General features: G+C 45.4%; 1 protein-coding gene across 2 annotated transcripts; it reads left to right on the forward strand.

Moving 5' to 3' along the window:
- Positions 1-484: 484 nt before the first annotated feature.
- Positions 485-21,025, forward strand: PTPN6 (protein tyrosine phosphatase non-receptor type 6). Of its 2 annotated transcripts, XM_090149237.1 has the most exons (16): positions 485-635; positions 775-872; positions 12,205-12,327; positions 12,639-12,833; positions 15,400-15,622; positions 16,280-16,396; positions 16,547-16,660; positions 17,035-17,131; positions 17,539-17,618; positions 17,707-17,856; positions 17,962-18,093; positions 18,339-18,493; positions 18,804-18,871; positions 19,246-19,397; positions 20,103-20,200; positions 20,321-21,025. In XM_090149237.1, the coding sequence occupies exons 2-16, from the start codon at positions 859-861 to the stop codon at positions 20,421-20,423; spliced, it is 1,821 nt and encodes a 606-aa protein (XP_090005363.1). In that variant the 5' UTR covers positions 485-635; positions 775-858; the 3' UTR covers positions 20,424-21,025. The 2 variants fall into 2 exon arrangements, with proteins under 2 accessions (XP_090005363.1, XP_090005368.1); XM_090149242.1 differs by lacking the exons at positions 485-635; positions 775-872 and adding an exon at positions 11,544-11,920.
- Positions 21,026-21,118: the final 93 nt, after the last annotated feature.

A 21,118-nucleotide genomic window follows, 5' to 3' on the forward strand; every position in this document is an offset into this window, starting at 1 on the left:
AACTTGTCAGACATTGAGATACAAGTGGCAACATGATGTAGCAAGGACTGGCATAGAGAGAGAGGGCTGTGCTTGCCCATTTTGGATGCAGACAATGTATAACTTCTCTCCATTTCCTGAGACTGAGAGAGAAGTGGGCTCTCCCTGCTGTGAAGTTTTGTTATTTTCACCTTATGAAGGAAGGCACACAAATGTATCATTTTAGCCTTCTGGTACATGTGCTTGTTGCCCATGGAAGCACTGGGGTCTTCGGGAAGGGCTGAGAGCAAAGAAGAGCTCCCAGCCACCTCAGGCTGGGAGAGCAAGCTAGGGCTGCGAGAGCTGTGTTGGGTTTTGCCTTCTGTGCCTTGGTTACAAACCAGGTAGGAATGTAGCTGGAGAGGGTGTGAGCAGAGTGGATAGGAAATAGGAAGAGCAGTCCATCCCTTCCGTTTCTACCTACTTCTCCCAGCCTGGCCTTTCCCCACCCCTCTGGTTATTTATTAACTACAGCCCAGGAAGTGTTTTGCAAATGGTGAAAACCAAGCCCTCTGCCTACCTGGGGCCTGCTTTTTGCCTAGCCTGGAGCTATCGCCTTTAGTCTACCCAGAAACAAACAGAGCTCAGTCAGGATCCTGCCTGTGTGCATCAGACGGGTGAGTCACGGGACGCACGGCAAACCCATCAGCTGCTCCTTCCTGAGCCTTGACACCGACTGCCATGATCGTCCAGCCATGGCAGCAGAGCACAAGTCCACCTCCGCTACTTCCAATCCTGCTTTATTTCTTCTTGTAGGACCCCCTGGTTTAGGGGTGTGGTACTTCCTCCAACAGCTGCTGTTAACCCCCCATCAGTGTGGATCTGCGTGTCAAGATCCCAATGCCATCCTGTGGGTGAGTGCTCTGTGTGTTAGTTAAGGCAAGAAACCAGAATTGTGGGGGGGGGGGGGGGGAAGGGGGAAACAAAGCTACTGGCAGTAGGAATTGGGTACACATGGTAAAAATACACCTTAAGCAAGGTGCTGGAGGACCAGAGTTTCAGTGTTTTTGTTATTGCTGTTACCATTGCTCCTCCTCACTTTGATAATGAGCGAACAGTTTGTGATGCCCAGCCCGCTGCAATTATTCTGCAAGCTGTGAAGCTGGAGCATTTCAAAATGTTTTTGTACAGAGGGTTGTCAAGTGGTTGACCTTTTTAATCCTAGCAATTTGTGATTGCTAGGATTGTTTTAATTCTTCTCTATGGAAGAGCAAGGCATGCAGTCTTTACCATCAGTATAAATGGGCATCCTGTTTTGAGTACTGCAGTGGTATGGAGTAAAGAAATGCAATTTGCACTAGTCTGAATAGAACCTCCTTGTCAGGTGGTCACATAACCTGACTGAGCATCTAGCCTCGGCAGGTTATAGGATGATGGTCCATATGCCCATTCCCTAGGACCAGATGGCCTTCACTGCTATGTACTTCTGGGAAGAACTGCAAGACTGCCTGTCTCAGTGCTGAGAATTAGAAATGGCAAATGCAGTGCTGATTTTCAAAAAGAGTTCAAAATAAAAGCCTCCAAATGTGAAGAAAGCACAGACCATAAAGTTGGCATCTGGGCAAGAGGCAGCAGAGAAGGCAACGACTGTGACATCAAAGAAGGAGTCAGCATCTGCTTTTGTAAAGGCAAATCTTGTGTTGTAAAAAAGCCTGCAGATTTTGAGCAACTTAACAAGTTTGTGGACAAGAGAGACCTGGTTTTCCAAAAGAGGATTTGACAAGGTTGCCTCATGAAAGGATTTAAGACAAATCCATGACATAAAAGAGAAGGTGGCATTTTTCTTTAGTGAATAACTTGTAGAAAATAGGGAAAGGAAAGTAGAAATATCCACTTTTTATAGCAAATTGAAGGTATCATTGGTGCCATGATAAGGGTCTGACCTGAACTGTGTGCTGTTCAGTATATTTCCAAAAGACCTATAAATAGAGCTTGACTATTGAGATGAGAAAATTAACTGTTTTTAGAAAGTTATTCAGGAAAATGGGAAGCTGACTCAATAATTGCAGAAAGACTTTATGATAATGGATGAGCAGGCAATTGAGCAGGAGATGAAATTCAATACAGGCATATGTAAAACAATATTCTTAGGATCATCAAATGGTTTGGGTTGGATCTTCAAGATCATCTAGTTCCAGTCCTCGCTGTTGTGGGCCACCCACTATCTCCAGTTGCCCAGGGCCCTATCCAACATGTCCTTGAACGCTTGCCAAAGTAGGGCATCCACAGCTTCTCTGGGCAACATATTCCAGTGTCTTGATGCCCTCTGAGTAAAAAATTCCTACTAACATCTAGCCTGAATCTACTATATTTTAGTTTAAAACCATCATCTCTTGTCCTATTACCACAGACCCCAGTAAGGGGTCCCTTTTTCTCTTTTCTGTAGGCCTTTTTTAGCTACTGTAAGGCCACTGTAAGGTCTTCCAGGAGTTTTCTCCACGTTGAATGATCCCAAGTCTCTCAAACTGTCTTTCCAGGAGAGGTGCACCAGTTCTCTTATCATCCTTGTGGCCCTCCTCTGGACTTACTCTAGCAGGTTAATGTCCTTTTGGTGCTGAGGGTCACAGAGCTGAACTCAGTACTGCAGGGGGTGTCTCATCAGAGTGGAGTCTCATGGAGAGGGGAACAATAATCATCTCCTCTCTACTGGCCATATTTCTTTTGATACAGCCCAGGGTATTATTAGTTTACTGGGCTTCAAGTGCCAGATTTTCATCCACCAGCACTCCCAAGTTCTATTCTCAGTTCTGTATTTGTGCTTGGGATTGCTTGGACTCGAGTGCACTTGGCCTTGTTGAACTTCATGGAACTCTCACAGGCCTCCTTAAGCCTGCCAAGGTCTCCCTGGCTGGTGACACATTGGAGGTCCCCTGTTCCCTACAGTGTGTTGACAGCATCTCACGGCTTGGTGCTGTTGGCAAAGTTGCTGAGCATGTACTCAATCCCACTGTCCATATCAGCAACAAAGATGTTAATCGTGTTAACCCCAGTACTAACCTCTGAGGAATACCATTCATCACCTATCTCTACCTGGACATTGTGCCATTGACCAGAACTCTTTGAATGTGATCACCTAGGCAAATCTTTATTCAGGGAGTAGTCCTTCCATCAAACCCATGTCTTTCCAATACAGAGACAAGGATCTTGTGTGGGACAGTGTCAAAACCATTGTAAAAGGCTCCCACATTTGTCAGGCACAGTGTGCTCTTGTGGAGAAAAATAACTCAGAATTTACATATGAAACACTTGTGAGCTAATGGTAACCTCTCAGGAGTGAGACTGTGAGAGTATACAAGTCCACATGCATGTTAGCTTAATGTTCAGTTTTGGTGAGCAAATGGCAGAAATCGTCATCATGTCTCTGTCTGTGTCTCACCAACATCTTTAACACTGTTCATTTCTGAGTCACGCTTTGCCCTCTTCTCCAAAACAATATAACAGAGTTGGATACCCCTCAAAGAGAGACAACAGAGATGCATTAGTGTAGGATAGCTTTGTATGAAAACCATCTAAATAGGGTTGGAGTCTTCAGCCTGGGAAACAGGTGAAGGATACAGAATTTAGGGATTATAAAATCATGAGTGGGTGGAGTGAATATCAATCAGGTGATGACTGATTTTTCTTTCTACAGCAATGAAGTGTTATTAAAAATGTGCAAGGGAACACGTTATACCAAAGGAGGTAGTTTACCAGTGAAACTCCTTGACAAAAGATGCTAAATTTCTTATGGATTTGACAATTTACTAAACTAACTTCAAACAGAGACTTGGGGAGTACAGGGAAGAAAAAAAACCTCTGTGCATAAATTCTTCTGCTGCTGTTCCTTTGTCAGCCATTTCAACCTCTAGATGGCCTAGTCCAACCCACTGCTCACAGCAGAGCCATCTCTAAAGCTCCATAGTTGAGGTTGCTTAGGGCTTTTTTCAGGTTAGTTCTTGCACGTCTCCGGGAGTAGTTTCCCCAGTCTCTGTGGGAATACTAAGGCAATTGTTGATCCTCCCTTGTTGTGTGTATAATCTGAATTTCTTTGCTGCAAGCTACACTTCTTATTTCTTTTCCTTTTGCTGTGTTCCACAGAGAAGAATCACCTCTAAATACCCCAGGCCCCTCTTAGATAGTCTCAGACTGCTATTAAATTCCTTAGCAAGCAACTTTTCTCCAGACTGAACAAACCTAGCTCTCATTTTCTGGTGGTGAACCCAAGCTCCTCATTGCCCTGGTGGCCCAATGCTGGATTGTGCCCAATTTCTCAGTGTCCTTTTTAACACCAGTTCAGGTGGAGGTGCCTTTTAATTACTTACTTTGTTTCTCCTGTCTTCTAATCTTGTTCCAGTGTTAGCTGTGGCTTTTCTCCATGAAGAATTTGCAAGATGAGGTTCTACTATCTGGTAGTACTTAAAGCCAAACAACATCATAAGAGTAGTCTCTTTGCTGAAATCTTCTGACCTGTTAATTATATTATGATAGTATTTTACAGTCTCAATTATAATTCTGTGGTACATGCTTCCATATGACATGATGTGAAAAAACTTGAAAACTGTGGGGAGTTGGCTGGGCAGGCAGGTGCTGCCCAGGGGCTGGTAGGCTGGTGGTGAGCAACTGCTTGTGCATCTCTTTTTTTGTCTATATATTTTATTATTATCATAACTATTGTTCTTTCTTCCTCTTCCTTTTTGTGTTTTAGTAAATAGTTTTTATCTCAGCCAATGATTCTACTTTCCCCCCTCCCCCAATTCTCTCTCCTGAATGGCTGTGTGGTGCTTAGTTAGCTGCCCATGTAAACCTCAGCAGTCCTTTTAGCACTCAAGGTGAGGCTCAAAGAGTGAAATTAACAGCAGATTTGACTAGAGCATATTAAAACAGTGTTGTGGTTGTGGTGGTAGTTACTCTGCTAATTTTTTTATTATTTGCAGAGCTCTTTCAGAGCCTTTTCTTGGAACTATGTTATTTAGCACCATAGTTGCTATTTATTTTCCTCGTTGTGTTGTTTACTGTCTCTAAGAGTTGGATTAAGGTTGTTATTTTGTTGTACTGTGTGATCTTGGTTTATGATATAATAAAATTGCTGGTTGGAAAACTAATCTTGTGTTTGTGCTCAGCACTGCAATCATCTCTGTGCCTAGGGAACTATATATTGGAGCATATTAGTAATTACACTCTTTGTTTTGTCTCTTCTGGGAGGTAGGCTATGGGGGAGACAAGGGAGGATACTTTCCACCTTTTCCTCAGCTTCCCCTTCTCTTTCACTTTTTCTTCTTCCCCTAGACTAGTTACAGAAGTTCTTGAGAATTCTGAATATCTCTGGGATGTTCAAATCTGCGTGTTCCTATTGATTGTGAATGTGTTTTTGCATATCTTGCAGCTCACCCAAGATTAGGGGTCAGATGTTATGCCTCCTTTATAAATTCTGTCTCTCGCTGGATTTGATGGAAGGACTAGTCCCTGAATAAAGTGAATGTGTTTCAGGTTTTGTTTAAGATTAAGCAACTGTTTAAGAATATCACCCAGAAGTCTGTTCTGAGGTAGGATGTACATGAATGGCAGGAGTGTGGGATGTTATGGACAGGCATCTAGGGCGATAGGGGCCCACAGTGTTTTGGAACTTCACCCCTGAACAACTGTGGAATCCAGTACGTCCTGACAACGTACTGTTGCCCTGGCAATTCTAGAGAGACACAAATCACTGCAGTGTGCTGGGGCCTGGCCAGTATCTACTGAGCCTTTTCCAGTACTATTCAGAACACTCGAGGGGAAGAGAATACCTCTGAATCTGATGACAGTGCAACGAATGGGCCCTGCAATTTCTCCGACTCCTGTGACAGACCCTGTGACTGTTCCACCTCCCACAACAGGCCCTGGTGTTGTTCCAAGAACTGTGACAGGCCCTACAATTGCTCCAGTCTTTGTGATGGACCCTGTGGTTACTCTAACCCTTCTGATGGGTCCTGTGGTTGCCCCAGACTCTTGCAACAGGCTCTGTGGTCACTCCAACCCCTGTGACAAGCCCTGCAGTTCATCCACAGAACCAACCAGTGCCAGTATCAGTTGTCCCTATACACAAGAATTAAAAATGGCTGCAAACAAAGCCAGCTTATTTAGTAAGGAAAGAAACTCCTGCTAAGACAGAAGGAGGTGAAGATGAACCAGATGAAGCAGGGCCATAACAAGAATGGGAGGAGCAGCGAGAGACAGAATTTATAAAGGAGGCATAACATCTGATCCCTAACCTTGGGTGAGCTGCAAGATATGCAAAAAAATTTCAGCCATTGTCCAGACAGGCATGTTGTCACCTGACTGCTCTGGTGCTGGACTAATGAGGCCAGTAGCCTGGACTTAGTGGGCAGTGAAGCCAGGCAGCTGGGATCTTTTTCTAGGGAAAGTGGCATTGACAAAGCAATTGTAAAAGGGACACAGACCTTCATCCTGTGCAAGAATATCTGTCATGGTTTTATGATTTTTGTTATCATATTTCATATCATAATATCATGTAGCGCACTGGGAGTTAAAGAGGTAATGCTCCAGTTCTGTGGATCATCAGTAGTTCTGAGTACACCTGTTTCAGAAGAGAAGAAGAACTACATACCCTGGAGGACTTTGCGTTTCCATTTTCTGTTCAGAGGGAAAGATCGCAGGTCATGAGACCCCTCTTCTTCCCTTTCTGCTTGTCCTGGCAGCATGTGCTCCCTAGTCATCTCACCTTTAGCATTAGAAGAAGGTCTCTGGCTTTGGGACGCCCTCTCTCTCCTTTTATTTGATTTGCTGGCTTCATTCCAGTTATATCATATTTTTGTTATCTTGTATTCTGATATCTTTTCTAGTAAATTAGCTTTCCTCCTTAGATTGTTGCTGTTGTTTTGTTCTTAGGCCCGTCTCCCTACCCTCTCCTTTTTTCCCCTTTCCCAGGGTGTGGGTCCATGGGTCCCCCTACCCCATTAGTCATGGAACTGGGCTGAACCAGCCTGTAAACCATTGACAATATCCTTTCAAGGGAGATCTGGATGTTACCCAGGCAAATGGACCACCATGGAGAAAGATATCCAGTGCCTGATGGAATTAGCTGTGCTGGAGATTATGAGTAACATTTACTTGGATGGTAATCAGTTATCCCATGGTCCAGATGACATGAGGTGCCCTCAATCTATTTGGCAGAGATTTGTATGGAGTGCACCACCATCATATGCCACCACCCCAGCAGCAATGACCTGGAAAAATAACAAACAAAAAATAGCGGATGAAGTGTCTAGCCTACTTCAACAATATGAGGAAAATCTGTCTTTCTCCCTACACACCTGTGTCAGCTGTAGAAAAGCTGGTTCAGCAGCTCAAAGACAAAGTATAAGTTTTCTCCCCAACTTATACAAACCAGCATCTCAGCTATTAGAAGTCAGTGTTCCTGTGCTTGAGTGAGAGAATATAGCGACACCACATCATCACCCTGTGGTTTTACTGTGTCCCATGGATAAGATATGAGGAAGTGGGATGGAAAACCCACTTTGACCCTGTAGGCAAGGATATGTGAGTTGCAAGGAAGAACAATAAAAAAAAAGGGTTCTTCCAGAAAAATAGCTGCTCCAGTTTCCAAATGGCAAAATGTTCCTAGATAGACAGGTGGTCTGGTCTTATTTCTGACACTGACAGTGAACCTTCTCGTTCTCATACATGAGAACTGAGTAATGAACTGTAATCAGAACCAGAGGTGCCCTGCCTCCAGCCAGGTGAAGGAAAGGGACAATCAGTTTTACTGGACTGTGTGGATTTGACAGCCTGGCACATTAGAACTATAGGAGTGTAAGGCTCTAGTGGTCACCAGTGCACAGAATAATGTCATTAAGTTATAAAGGGGCAGAACCCATCTGTATTTCTGGACGGATAGAGGGATCCCTTTTCATCCTGTTTCTCACAGTATCCTTCAGGACAAAATGTCCACCATATGGCTAGACAAAAACATAATGTGATGGGTGAGCAACTGGCTGATGAGTTGGGCCCAAAAAGTTATAGTAAATAGGATTACATCAGGCTGGTGGGTTCCCAGGGCCAGTTCTCTTTAATATTTTCAAAAACTACTTGGATGTAGGACTAGAACGTGTTCTGAGCAAGGTTGTTAATCATACTCAATTGGGAGGAGCAGTTGACTCCATGGAGAAGCTTTGCGAAGAGATATAGACAGATTTTAGAGAACTGGGCAATCACCAACTGCATGAATTTTAGCAAGAGCAAACACCAGATTCTGCACCTGGAAAGAGGTAACTCCAGCTAGAGGTTGAGATGTTGAAGAGCAGCCCAGATGAAAGAAATGTGGGGATTTTGGTCAACAAGTTGCCCAGGCAGCCAGGAAGGCTAACTGTATCCTGGGATGAATCAAGCATAGCATTGCTAGCTGGTCAAAAGAAATTATTTTCCCACTCTACTGCACTGATACTGCCTCACTTAGATCACTGTGTTCAGTTTTGGCTGCCACAGTACAAAAAGGTCATGAAACTATTAGAGTGTGTCCAAAGGAAGGCTTACCAAGATGGTGAAGGGTCTAGAGAGGAAGATACATGAGGAGTGACTGAAGTCCCTGGGTTTGTTCAGCCAAAAGGAGACTGAAGGGAGACCTCATCGTGGCCTACAGCTCCTCATGAGGATCTCCTCTCTCTGATGACAAGTGATGGAACCTGAGGCAATGGCACAAAGCTGCAAAAGGTTCTGTATGGCTATCAGGAAAGATTCTTCACTGGAGGGTTGCTGGGCCCCAAAACAGGCTCCCCAGGGAAGTGGTCACAGTCCTGACTTTGCTGGAGTTCAAGAAGCATCTGGACAATGCTTTAAGACATGTGGTCTTGTGTGGAGTCAGGAGTTGGAGTCCATGATCTTTATGGGTCCTTTCCAACTTGAGATATTCTACAATTTGATATGTAGTAAACTACCTGAGAGTGAAAATCAATATGCCCTGTTCACTGATGGGTCCTATTGTATTGTGGGACAGCGTTAGAAGTAGAAGGCTGCTGTATGGAGTCCTACATGATGAGTTGCAGAAGCTACTGAAGGTGACTTGAGGCAATTTCCAGAAGTGAAGGGCATCTAGCTTTAAATTTATATTGCTGAAGAAAGAAGTGACCAGCACTGTATCTCTGCATTAACTCCTGGATGATGGCAAATGCATCACGGGAGTGTTTTCAACAGTGGAAGTAGAAAAACTGATAGGGCAGTGGCAAACTCATCTGGGCCCCTACATTATGGAAAGATATTGCTGTTTGAGTAGAGAACATGGTTGTAAAGGAACATCACTTAGACTCCCACATACCAAAGAACTGTGCCACTGATGAACATTAAAACAGCCAGCAGGTGGATCAGGTCTCTAGGACTGAAGTGGCTTGGGTAGACCTTGACTGGCAACATAAGGGCGAATTATTTCTAGCTCTGTAGGCTGATGATACATCAGGCCATTGAGGAAGTCCATATAGATGGACTTGGAATCAAGGGGTTGACTTGACCATGGATGCTATTGCACAGGTTATCCACGAATGTGAAAGGTGTTAGAATTAAACAAGTCAAAGAGGTAAAACCTCTTTGGTATGCAGGACAATGGCTGAAATATAAATAAGGGGAAGCCTGGCTTCACTGTGTTACACTGCCACAGACCTGCCCTGGCAAGTGCAATGTGCTTACAATGGTGGAAGCACCTACCGAACGACTGGAAACATAGACATGTCCTGTGCCACTGTGTGAAACCATCCAGAGTTGATTTTCCCTTCATAGTGTCTGGTATAATGCTGTGTTTTGGTTTTAGGAGAAAAACACTGTTGATAACACCCCAGTGTTTTTAGTTGGTGCTGAGCAGCGCTATACAGAGCCAAAGACATTTCAGCTTCTCAGCTTCTTATACTGTCCTGCCAGCAAGGGGAGCTGAGGGGGCACAAGGATCTGGGAGGGAACAGGAAAGGACAGCTGACCTAAACTGGCCAAAGGGATATTCCACACCATATGACTTCATGTGAAAAAACTTGAAAGCGGTGGGGAAATGGCCAGGCAGAAGCTGCTTGGGGACTGGCTGAGCATCTGTTGGCAGGTAGTGAGGTTGCTTGTGCATCACTTGTTTTGTATGTATATATTGTTATTATCATAACTATTACCCTTTTTTTTTTCCTCTCTTTCTGTTTTAGCGAACAGTTTTTATCTCAACCCACAAGTTCTATTATTATTTTTTTCAATTTTCTCCCTCACCCCACTGGGAGCAGGGAGTAAACAAATGACTGTGTGGTTCTGAGCTTATTTAGGTACAGTATGTTCTTTGTGTAAAATTTGTTTCACTGAGTCTCTGTGCCTTTAAAGTTTCCTTATTTTAATATCAGTTTTAAGTCAGTACAGCTGGATTCCTGCAGCTTACCACATCCCAGCTTATCATCTGTGTGAAACTGGAAGTATTTCAAAGGCAGCTGTTTTTGGTGCCTGATCTGTCTTTCTAGCAATGAAGTTTAGTTTCTCCATTCGTGTCTCCTGTACTTCCCTTTGGTGTTAGTTTCTGTATGTCTTGGTCATTGTGAGCAGCCTGTTCAGTTCTTTGCAAGATTTGTGGTATGTAGGGAAGTCTGCAACTGCTGCTACTTGAAATGAGCAAATCTCTTTTTTTTCCATCTAAAACAACACACATCTCAGCTACTCGGTGTGGTACCTGAGATGGTGAGAAGAAAGAGTCATGCTCCTTCACCAGCTGGATTGCCTTCTGTGGCTTTTACTTTGCTCCCATTCTTTCATGATAACTGCAGACTTTAAAATGTGGAAAAGGATAGTCATGTGCTTTAGGTGTAGAGAAATGGAAATAGTTTTCTTTCTTTTAATCTGAATGTATGGATATACAGCTTTGACCTCGGTATGCTGTACTGGGATCTTGAAGGTCCTAGACTAAGCTGTACTGGTGCTGTGTGGGCCCACCATAGGCTGTAGGTGATGGTTCTGCTCTCTGCCTGATGTCCTGGGTGCTCCAACATCTGTCTCCCAGCCCTTTTGAGCTTCTGCTAGTTGTATCCTCCAGGCTGTGTTCAAGATGAGAGCGCTCTGCTTAGAGTGCTAGCCTATGCCTCTTAAAATCTGCAGACCTGGCTTTACTCAGATCCCCTCTGTGGCTGCTTAGAGCACATGGGAGATTTACCTATTTGCCTAGTGGGGTCATGCAGGTTTCATCTACATGGCTGAGAGCAGCCCCACAGAGCCAGATGCATGTCTGGATGGTCGTAACATGTAAGGTGCCTTATTGCTGAATGCATACCAACAGCATGTGCTGCCTGTTTTACCCTTGCAGATGTGTGGGTGACCCTAGGCAACTGTGGTCACCTTAGTACTACTGCAAGGACTTTGGAGTGGGGAGCACTTGTGTTTCTTACTGACCTAATGAGAAAGAAGGGGAACAGAGGTCTTGCAGAACTGAAATTTGTGACCACAGCTGGGTCCCAAGAAGCACTCGTAGAGTCAAACCTGATGTGAAAAAAAAAAAACAAGGGACCAAGAATAACAAGGGGGCTGGGGAGGAAAGACACAAAAGGAGAAGCAGAAGTGTGTGCAAAGCAGCTTGGGGCTGAGGAGCTGATGGTTCACAGCACTTCCTGTTCCTGGAGCCGCGTGTGCTCAGCTGCGCACCAAGTTGCTCCTGCCTGTGCTCTACAGCACAGAGGGCCAGGAGATCAAGGCACATACCCAGAAACAGAGTGATGGAGAGGCATTGAATGGACTAACAGTAGACTTCAGGAGAGATACATGGCCAGCTCCCAAGAGAAGCAGAAACAACTTAGTGCCGGTTGCTCCACTGCTGATCTCCGACTTCCCTTTTCTCATCAGTGCAAAGAGACTTTTCCTCTGTATTTTTTGAGTTGCTTTGGTGATAGCCACTTGACCTCCCCTTCTTTTTTCCCTTCACAATGGTGAGGTAAGAGGGTCTGACAAGTGTGTGCATGTGTGTGCATGTGTGTGTGTAGGCAGGGGAACCAGCAAAATAGGGCAGCTTGGAGGAGATCACACTTGTATCTGTATCTCAATTGAAATCCTTCATAGGCTTGGGAAGGTAGTGGTTACGAAGGGTATTCATGCTATTGCTGGCTGCCGCCTGTGTGGATATCCCTAAGGAAGATGACTGAAAGCCATTCTTCACTGTACAATTGTGGTGCCTGGCATTTTTTGTTTACTTGTTTCTGTTTTCATCTCCTTTTCTAGGTGGTTTCATCGTGACCTGAGTGGGCTGGAAGCTGAAGCCTTACTGAAGGGACGAGGTGTCCATGGAAGTTTTCTAGCCAGACCCAGTCGAAAGAATCAAGGAGATTTTTCCCTTTCTGTTAGGTAGGTAACTTGGACTTCAACTGCTATTTTTCCAAGATTATATATACAAAATGCTTAGATCTTCATTTGTCCTACGGTCTCTCCTTCAACCTGTCCTTGTTCCTCTGACTTCTTTCCAAGCTGTAAAAGGACCTGAGCTGCCCAGTAATTTCTAGACACTCCCTTAACTTTCATCAGGAGCTTCTTTTTCCAGTCATCTCCTGGGATGGTTTGCCACAGTTCCATGGTAGAAGGTGATGCAGGCGGTGGCTCCAAATTTTCTGGTTTTTATTCAACTGCCTCACCAGACTACTCTGTGCCTCATCCCTCAGGGTCGGTGATCAGGTAACCCACATCCGTATCCAGAATACTGGGGATTTCTATGACCTATATGGAGGTGAGAAGTTTGCCACACTTTCAGAACTGGTGGAGTACTACACGCAGCAGCAGGGCTCACTGCAAGACAAAGATGGAACCATCATTGACTTGCGATATCCGCTCAACTGTTCTGATCCCACTACAGAGAGGTATGGAGAAAACCAAACATTGGTATATCTCTGATGACATGTTTCATGCCCTTCTCTCTACCTGGCCCACATCTCTAGAGAGAACCTTGCAAAATGCATCTCCTGGTTCCCACATCCTGCTGTGTTTCCACAGGGACACCATCCTCAGCAATAGCTGGACGTAACTTGACATGAGAGCAGACTTGATGGGGATCTATTTATACTTTTGGTTTCTTGTTGCCTTTGTGATTTAAATACTGTTCATCAAAAGCAGGGGTTGTGGTGTTAGTTATGTATCTGCAGTGGTATGTGGGGGTGACTTGGTGCGTGGGAGCCCTCAGCCTTGCCCCAGACCTCCTCCTTTGGGTCTAGCTGACTCGTGGCTGAGTGGGGCCCACATTCACCTGCTATTCCCAGCCTTCTGAGTCTCCTTCCTGTCCCCACTTTGCATACCTCTCTGACACAAAGTTCCTAAATCAAATCAGGTGGTTTTGCCCTTGCATCGAGCCTTCAGGCTTGCTGATGCAGCTTGGGGAGTGTCATGCCGTGCTCTGGGGTGGGGACGGACTGCTTCATGGGGAGCAGACAGGTCCTCCTCATGCACGTGGGGACAGAGAACTGCAATGCTGGGTGAGAAGCAGTTGGGTACACCCTGTATTGCCCCTGTGTCCTGGCTGTCCGCTCCACTCAAGGCCGTTGGGCTGTGGCCCTACTGCTTCCTCCCTTCCTCCTGCGGTTGGAAACTTCTCCCCCCAGCTCTTACGAAAGCTCCTCTCACTCTCTCCCCAAGTGATTTTCCATCACGTGGGTTTGAAGAGCTGGGCCGTGCTGGGGGAGGGAAGGGGGGAACAGGACACATTAACTCCTTCCTACCTGTGGAGGATTGGCCCGCAGACCCCTTTCTTGATCAAGAGGGCAGTCAGCTGTTCCCCAGGGCAAATATTGGCTGGACACTTATTTGGGAAGAGGTTCAGAAATTAATAACTGCCGTGCAATGGAAGTCCCCAGCTACTTCTTGCAGAGAATGGGGTGAAGATCAGTAGAAATTAAAGCTAGCCCCAATTAGCTGAGGATAGTAACTGTCTGTGACATCTTGCTCTCAAAAGGATTCTTAGATGATGTGTAGAGGAATATGTTGTGCTGAGCAGAGCAGGGGTGAATGAATGCCCTGTCTGTTTCTGTTTCTGTGGCATGGGATCCTGCACTAGATTTTAGTTCTTGGGGATAGCGGAGGAGCTGTAGCAAATCAAAGTCCATCATTAATACCACTGTTGCCCCAGACCTCCATCATTAATTACTCAATTGGCAGCAAACCTGCTGCTATGGATCTACCCACACTCAGCATCTGCTTGGCCTCGACTGCAATGTGTGCAGTGATGTGTGGAGCATATCTGGTGCTTATTGCAGTACCTGAAGCGAGCAGAGCAGGAAGAGGCATTGCAAGTTAGCTTGACGCAAGAGCTACCTGCTTTTGAAATGCTGCTCACTGGGGAGATGGCCAAAATAGTGGTGGCTGCAGTTGCTGAGTGCTCTGTGGAACAGGACAGAGCTGCACAAACACAGCCCATGCTGGTATGACAGATTCAAAGCCCCCAAACACACAGCCCAGTGCATGGCTTCAGCTGCAGATGAGGCTGTCCCAGAGACAGATGGGCCTTTTTGAGCCAGTCCCATCCTTGCTTCAGAGGGCCCAAATCTGCTCTCTGATACCTAAGTGGGGAGCATCCAGCACAGAGGCACTGGGGCTGTGGTGGCCCCTGGGCTCGGGTATGTCCAGATCCAGCAGAGCCTACACAAACAAAGTGGTACGAGAAGGAATGGGATGATTCAGAACATCTTACAGCATCTCAATTTACTACAGTTTGCATGTGTTTCCTACTTGTCAGCTTAGTAATGTGCCCAGCACCTTCTGGAATGGTCTCCATGGCTAGTCTGATTGCTGCACTGTGATGTGTTCATAGAATGGGAATTACCCTTTGACTGAAAAGACAGCTGAGTTTCAGAAAACAGGGTTGTAACTAGAGTTCCAAGAAAAGAATCTTTCCCTAGGTTAGTTCTTTAATGGGTCTGAACTCAGTAAAGCCATCTGAGTGCTACTGAATCTGATGGGATTGTTTCTCACTGGGGGCTTCGTTCTGTTTTCTTTAGTGTTTGAATTTCCAAAGCACCCTGTAGCAGTAAGGCTAGAATCCCAATAATGCTTAGAGGTACCGAAACCCACAGATACCCTACCTGAAATGATCTGAAAGCCATTAAGCATTTCTTACCTGTGCTTTCATGTATAACACAGCTGTATCACACCTGGTGCTTTCCCACTGTACTTTTTGCTCTTTGGTCCCTTCTAGCTTCACTCATCCCTTGCCCTTTCCTTTTCTTGGCAGCTGTCTAACTGCTGTGTCACGTACTTTTCCCAAGATCTTGCTTCTCCGTTGGTATCCCTCCTTTCCTCCTTCCTCTATTTCTCCCCTCATCTTTCTTCATCCCCCTTTCTCTCCTTCCCCAGTGTTGCTGTCTGGCATTTATCAGCTCAGTGGCATCCACTTACTTGCATCTCAACCTCTTCTGACCTTCTCTTATTTTTTTTCAGGTGGTACCATGGGCATCTGTCAGGTGCTGCAGCTGAATCACTTCTCCAGGCCAAGGCCACCCCATGGACCTTCTTGGTGCGGGAAAGCCTCAGCAAACCTGGGGATTTTGTCTTGTCTGTCCTGACTGACCAACCTAAACCTGGATCTGATGCTCCACCAGCTGGAGCAACCAGTGCCTCTGGGGCCCGTCTCAAAGTCACCCACATCAAAATCATGTGTGAGGTGAGCAGGTGGGAGAGCAAAAGGAGGAGGGAGTAGATGTTTCTACCTATCTCTGCTATCTCTTCAAAAGCCCTGTCATCTCGATGACCAGTGTTTATGAATTTGGATCAAAGTGCTGTCACCTTGCAGGTTCCTTATGTCCTTATGTAGGACTGGGTGACCATTGGCAGTGCTGGGCGCTCAGATATGGAAGGAAGCAGGATGAGGTGTGACCGAGAACTCCAGCAAAGGGAGTCAAGTGAAAGAGATAGGAGGATTCACAATCTAATGATGAGTTTATCAAAAGACTTAAAAGCTCTTGGCAGAGGTGGAGGTATCAGCAAGGTCTTCAGACTTACTCTGGAGGATGTTGCACCTCTCTGTAACAAGTACTCTCTCTTTCATATGAAGCTATACAGGAAATGGAGGGAGATTTCAAGGATGAAAAGCAATAGGCCTTAAATGACAATTGAAGGCAATATTTCCTCCAGGCTTCCATCCACTAAGGAGTCAGCTCACCATGAACTCGGTACTGTCAAGCTACCATTTGATGACTTTTTTCTAGATGGCACGAAGTGGTTCCTACGACATCAAACCTCAGATTCCTCTTTTTTCCTGAGCATTATCAGCTTTCTTGCAAGAATGTTATGGGATGTAACATGTTCTTTCTCCATTTAGAATGGACGTTATACAGTTGGAGGTACTGAAAAGTTTGACAGCTTGGCAGATCTTGTGGAGCATTTCAAGAAGACTGGGATTGAAGAGGTGTCTGGCTCTTTTGTATACCTGAAGCAGGTAAATTCTGTTTCTTCTATTTCTCAAGGATCCTTTGGAGGGATTCGCTGTTTGTTTGTGTTCTGTCATTCTTTGTTTTCCACAAAGGAGACTTTGATCTCCAGTAGCATCTCTCTCTCATGCCAACCTGCTGTATTTTCCCATTCCCAGCCCTACTATGCTACAAGGGTGAATGCTGCTGACATTGAGAATAGAGTGCATGAGCTGAACAAGAAGAGTTTATCTGAGGAAACACCAAAGGCTGGATTCTGGGAGGAATTTGATGTAAGAAACAGTGGGGGGATATTACTCTGGCTTTTTGGGGAGTTCCTGTGCACCATTTAATTATCCATCCCTGATTTCTTTTTGGAAATTTCTCAGGCAATCTTGTAAATTAATGTCAATTTGAAATGTCTCTTTAAATCTCAGGAGTAAGCATTATCTTTAAGTGAACTCAGTGAGGTAGAAATGTACTTTTTCATGGATAGAACTAGTTGCTAAAACAGTAAGAGCATGAACCTTGGACTTTTCAAGGTTAGGTTAACTTTTTACATCTCTACTCTTCAACAAGCATGCCCACGTATCCCTAGAGTTACCACTGTTCCTCTGACCACCTACTCTGTTATTGTGATCTTGCTATAACTTTTTCCTGCTTTCAGAGCCTGCAAAAACAGGAAGCCAAACAACTATTTGACCGTCATGAGGGCCAGAGACCTGAAAACAAGAGCAAGAATCGATACAAGAACATCTTGCCTTGTGAGTCTATCTCCTGCACTGTAAAAAGAGCAAAAAGATGGAGACAGGCATTGAAGAGGTATCCAAGTTACCTCTGGCCCTGCCTCAGCTTGTTCTGTCCTCCAGATTGGATTAAAAAGTCTGCAGCATAGAGGATTTAAAAGTTGATAAAAGGTCACAGCCTTTTCATGCTCTTGAGGGAGGGAAGGAGGGAGGGAAGCATTAGAGTAGCTTATGGGACGGTCTGCCATGGGAAGAGGGAAGCACACACTAAAATTGCTCTGACCCCAGAGAAGAAGTGGTGACAATGCTGTGCGTGCTGTGTACACTGAGTAACATGAATGAGGTGGCAGGAAGCAGTGAGAGAGGTTTGTGTGGCTGGGCACAGTGTGTCTCATTGCTCTGTTTATTCTTGACTGCACACCTAGTTGATCACTCTAGAGTCATCCTTCAAGGAAGGGACCCAAATATCCCTGGATCTGACTATATCAATGCCAACTATATAAAGGTGAGATTTTTGAAAGATGGCTGTATGCCCTAAGTGGGAGAGGGGACTGCCAGTTCCTGCAGCATCCCTGATCTTTCCCTCTCCACAGAACAATCTAATCAGTCCAGATGAGTGCCCCAAGACCTACATTGCCAGCCAGGGTTGTCTGGATACCACTGTCAGTGACTTCTGGCAAATGGTGTGGCAGGAGAACACACATATTATTGTTATGACCACACGGGAAGTAGAAAAAGGACGGGTAAGAAGATGTCTTGAAACTGCCCTTTTTTCCCCTTCAGTCATAGCTGTTTTCTTTCTCTCTCCTGCCTTCTGCCTATCTCCACTTTACCTCTTGTCCACGCAGAATAAATGTGTGCCCTACTGGCCAGAGGCAGGCAGCACAAAAGAATATGGTCCCTACCTTGTGGAGAATGTTGGGGAGCACGACGCATTGGAATACAAACTCCGGCATCTCTGTGTGTGTCCAATAAATGATGTGAGTGTGCTTTGTTGGTTCTGGAGCCCATGGGTCTAATAGTCACTATATGTTTAAGGCTGGGAACTACTGGGTGCTGTAGTTGCACTGTTCCATCTGTTTTGGGCTTGGACCACAGGTGAAATCACCCAAGAGTGCTCAAGGAGTGCTCTTAAGCCTTTGGCTTAAGACCCAGCTCTCCCCAGGACAGCGGCCAGGGATAGGACTGGGCTGCAGTTTTACCAGTAAGATGTTTTTATTATCAGAGTGAGGCTGTACGTGAGATCTGGCAGTACCAATACCTGAGCTGGCCTGACCATGGTGTCCCCAGTGAGCCAGGAGGAGTGCTGAGTTTCCTCGATCAAATAAACCAGAAGCAGGAGAGCATTCCAGATGCGGGGCCTATTCTGGTGCATTGCAGGTTGGTACTGAAGCTGAGGTCTAAATCATTCCCCATCTCTTCCACAGGGCAAGGCGTAAAGTCTTTGTCCTGCTGCACTAGCTGAATGACTTGAACCCATTGACAATTCTTACTCCTTTTTGATGTCCCCAAACCAAACTTTACCGCCTGTTGAATCCTTGATTATTTTGTGGCAGTGATGAACAGTTGCTACAAGTGCTGCATTCTTCCCCAGAAGCAGCTGCATATTGTTTCAGGAACCATGGTGGCTGGGTGGATGTAGGTATAACTGTGCAGGCAGCTCTGATCTCTGCTTGTCCTCTCCCTGCAGTGCTGGGATTGGCCGCACTGGGACTATCATCGTCATTGATATGATAGTGGAAACAATCTCCACCAAGGGTAAGAAGACCTCATTGTTTCTTGAATTAAACTGGCCCACGCAGTAAGGCTTAATGCCAGCAGCAGAAGGTCTCAATGGAGGAGAGCCTGCCACAGCCTTGATTAAGTTGTGCTATCCTTGGTCTATGGCAGCTGCTGATTCCCTGAACCGTACCCATTTATTGGCTTTCGCCTTCCCTGAGCCTGAGCTCTTCCTCCAGGGTCAGGCTTGGAAGATCCTGAGCAGGAAGAAGGGATGGGAGGTCCTTGCAGGGGTAGGGATGAAGGGAGGTGAAAACTTCTTGAATGAGCTCCACTGTGACTGTTTTTGGAAGAGAAGCGGGAGAGGGGGGGTCAGCAAATGCATCCAAAGCTTTTCTGGTACCCCTTGGTAGGGCTAGACTGTGACATTGACATCCAGAAGACCATCCAGATGGTGAGGGCCCAACGCTCAGGGATGGTGCAGACAGAAGCCCAGTACAAGTTCATCTACATGGCCATCTGCCAGTTCATAGAGACAACAAAGAAAAAGCTGGAGGTTATCCAGGTGAGAAAATGGGCTTTCCTATCCTGGGAATTGAGACCGTGCGCAGTGTTAGCCCTGAGCCTAGGTGCTCTATTTCCTAAATGTTAAACTAGCTTTGGAACCTATATACATGAACCAAGATTTGAGACTTCTCCCCAACCCTTTAAAACAATAGTAGCAGCTCAAGTACCACCCTCCTCTGAACCACCAAACAACAGTTTTAATGCAACTATTTCAACTACGTTCTATATAACTTCCCTAGGTGTGGTTTAGTTACAAGCTGAATCTAAGACAAGCAAAGATTTTGCTCTTCACCTTTGTCTTCCCCATCCTGGTTTTGTACTTGTCTCCCAAACCTCTGTGAAAAGGGTTTTCTCTTACTTGCTGATACTGGCATGCTTTCTCTTTCTAGCCTCTGACAACATTCATTACCTGCTGCTGTTTCATACTGTTTAGCCAGCACATGACAGTGAGGTTTGTCGGTGCCTCCAGAAATTTGTTTCCCCTCTAGTCCCTTCTGCACAAAGATGCACACATTATTCTGCTGCTCACCTCTGTGCCACCTGTGGGCAGTGCAGAGAGCCTGTGGATTTAACAATCCACCAACCTCTACTGAGATCCTAGTGTGATACATGCATGATTAAACAGCCCCAATTCTTCCATTGTGCCTCCTCTCATGCTTCTCCCAGACCCCATTCTTCTCAGCTTGAGTTTTCTCTCCTGTAGTCTCAGAAAAGCAAGCAAAGTGAGTCAGAGTACGGGAACATTGCCTACCCACCTGCAGTGAAGAACATGCATGCAAAGGTCTCACGAAAATCCTCCAAGTAAGTTCTGGCGTAAGCCTGAGGCTAATCTATGCCTGCTTCTGGCAGTGCTTTCTACCTGCTGGCTTGTCTAGGCTTTTCCTTCTGCTCACTTTTTCCTATTTCTTTCTGGTCTTGCAGGCAGAAAGAGACAATTTATGAAAATTTGGGTAAAAAGGAAGAGAAGGTACGGAAACAGTTGTCCTCGGAGAAGAAACAGAAAAGCTCACTGAAGAAGAAGTAAGCACAGACTGCAGGTAGCCCCAAGGGAGTTTCAACATGGAGTACAGGATGGGAGCTCACATCCATGCTGGCCAGTCTCACATTTCTGTCTCTTGGACAGTAGGCCTTCCCCATTTCTTCCATGTCATCTTTCAGAACTCTGAACCAGGCTGCTTTCTAGCTAGCTGACCAACTTCAGTGTCCCTTGCCTGTACAAGCCTGTGACAACTCCCACCGCCCTTCATCATTAATTAACAGGAAAAATCACACCCCTTCTTTCCCTTGATCCTTGTGCACTCACTGCCAAACTCACTGCTGCTTCAGCAGTTCCTCTTTTTGAGGAGTTAAGGAAGAGCTTTACAGGAACCACATCTCTATCTGTTCCTTTGAGTTTAGCCCGTTTCGCATTCCCTGAGAAATACTCTTTTAAAATCTGGCATTTCTGGCCTATTTCAGTTTAGCTCTTCTGTAGTTCAACAGGAAACTTCCCATTTTCTTTATCCTGTCCCTCTACACAATAATCTTTTCCATCTTACAACTGAATGCTGTAAATATGCCAGACTTTGGTGTGACAGTCATTTTATCTTCTGTTTGTAAATAAACGTGTACTTGTTTGAATGCTGACCCAAGTCTTTTGCACTGCTTGCAATCAAATAAAACCTCAGTTCCACTTTCCCCTGTGCAAAATAACCTCTTTTTTAGGCACCACACACAGTA

Source organism: Phasianus colchicus, chromosome 1 (assembly GCF_987193195.1).
Source record: "Phasianus colchicus chromosome 1, bPhaCol1.hap1.1, whole genome shotgun sequence".
NCBI classification, from domain to species: domain Eukaryota; kingdom Metazoa; phylum Chordata; class Aves; order Galliformes; family Phasianidae; genus Phasianus; species Phasianus colchicus.

Bases quoted from the DNA above. Each gene is read 5' to 3' on its own strand.
- PTPN6 (XM_090149237.1), top strand. The intron at 17,857-17,961 runs GTAAGAAGATGT...TTGTCCACGCAG, and splicing joins GGGAAGTAGAAAAAGGACGG to AATAAATGTGTGCCCTACTG. The intron at 19,398-20,102 runs GTGAGAAAATGG...TCTCTCCTGTAG, and splicing joins AAAAGCTGGAGGTTATCCAG to TCTCAGAAAAGCAAGCAAAG.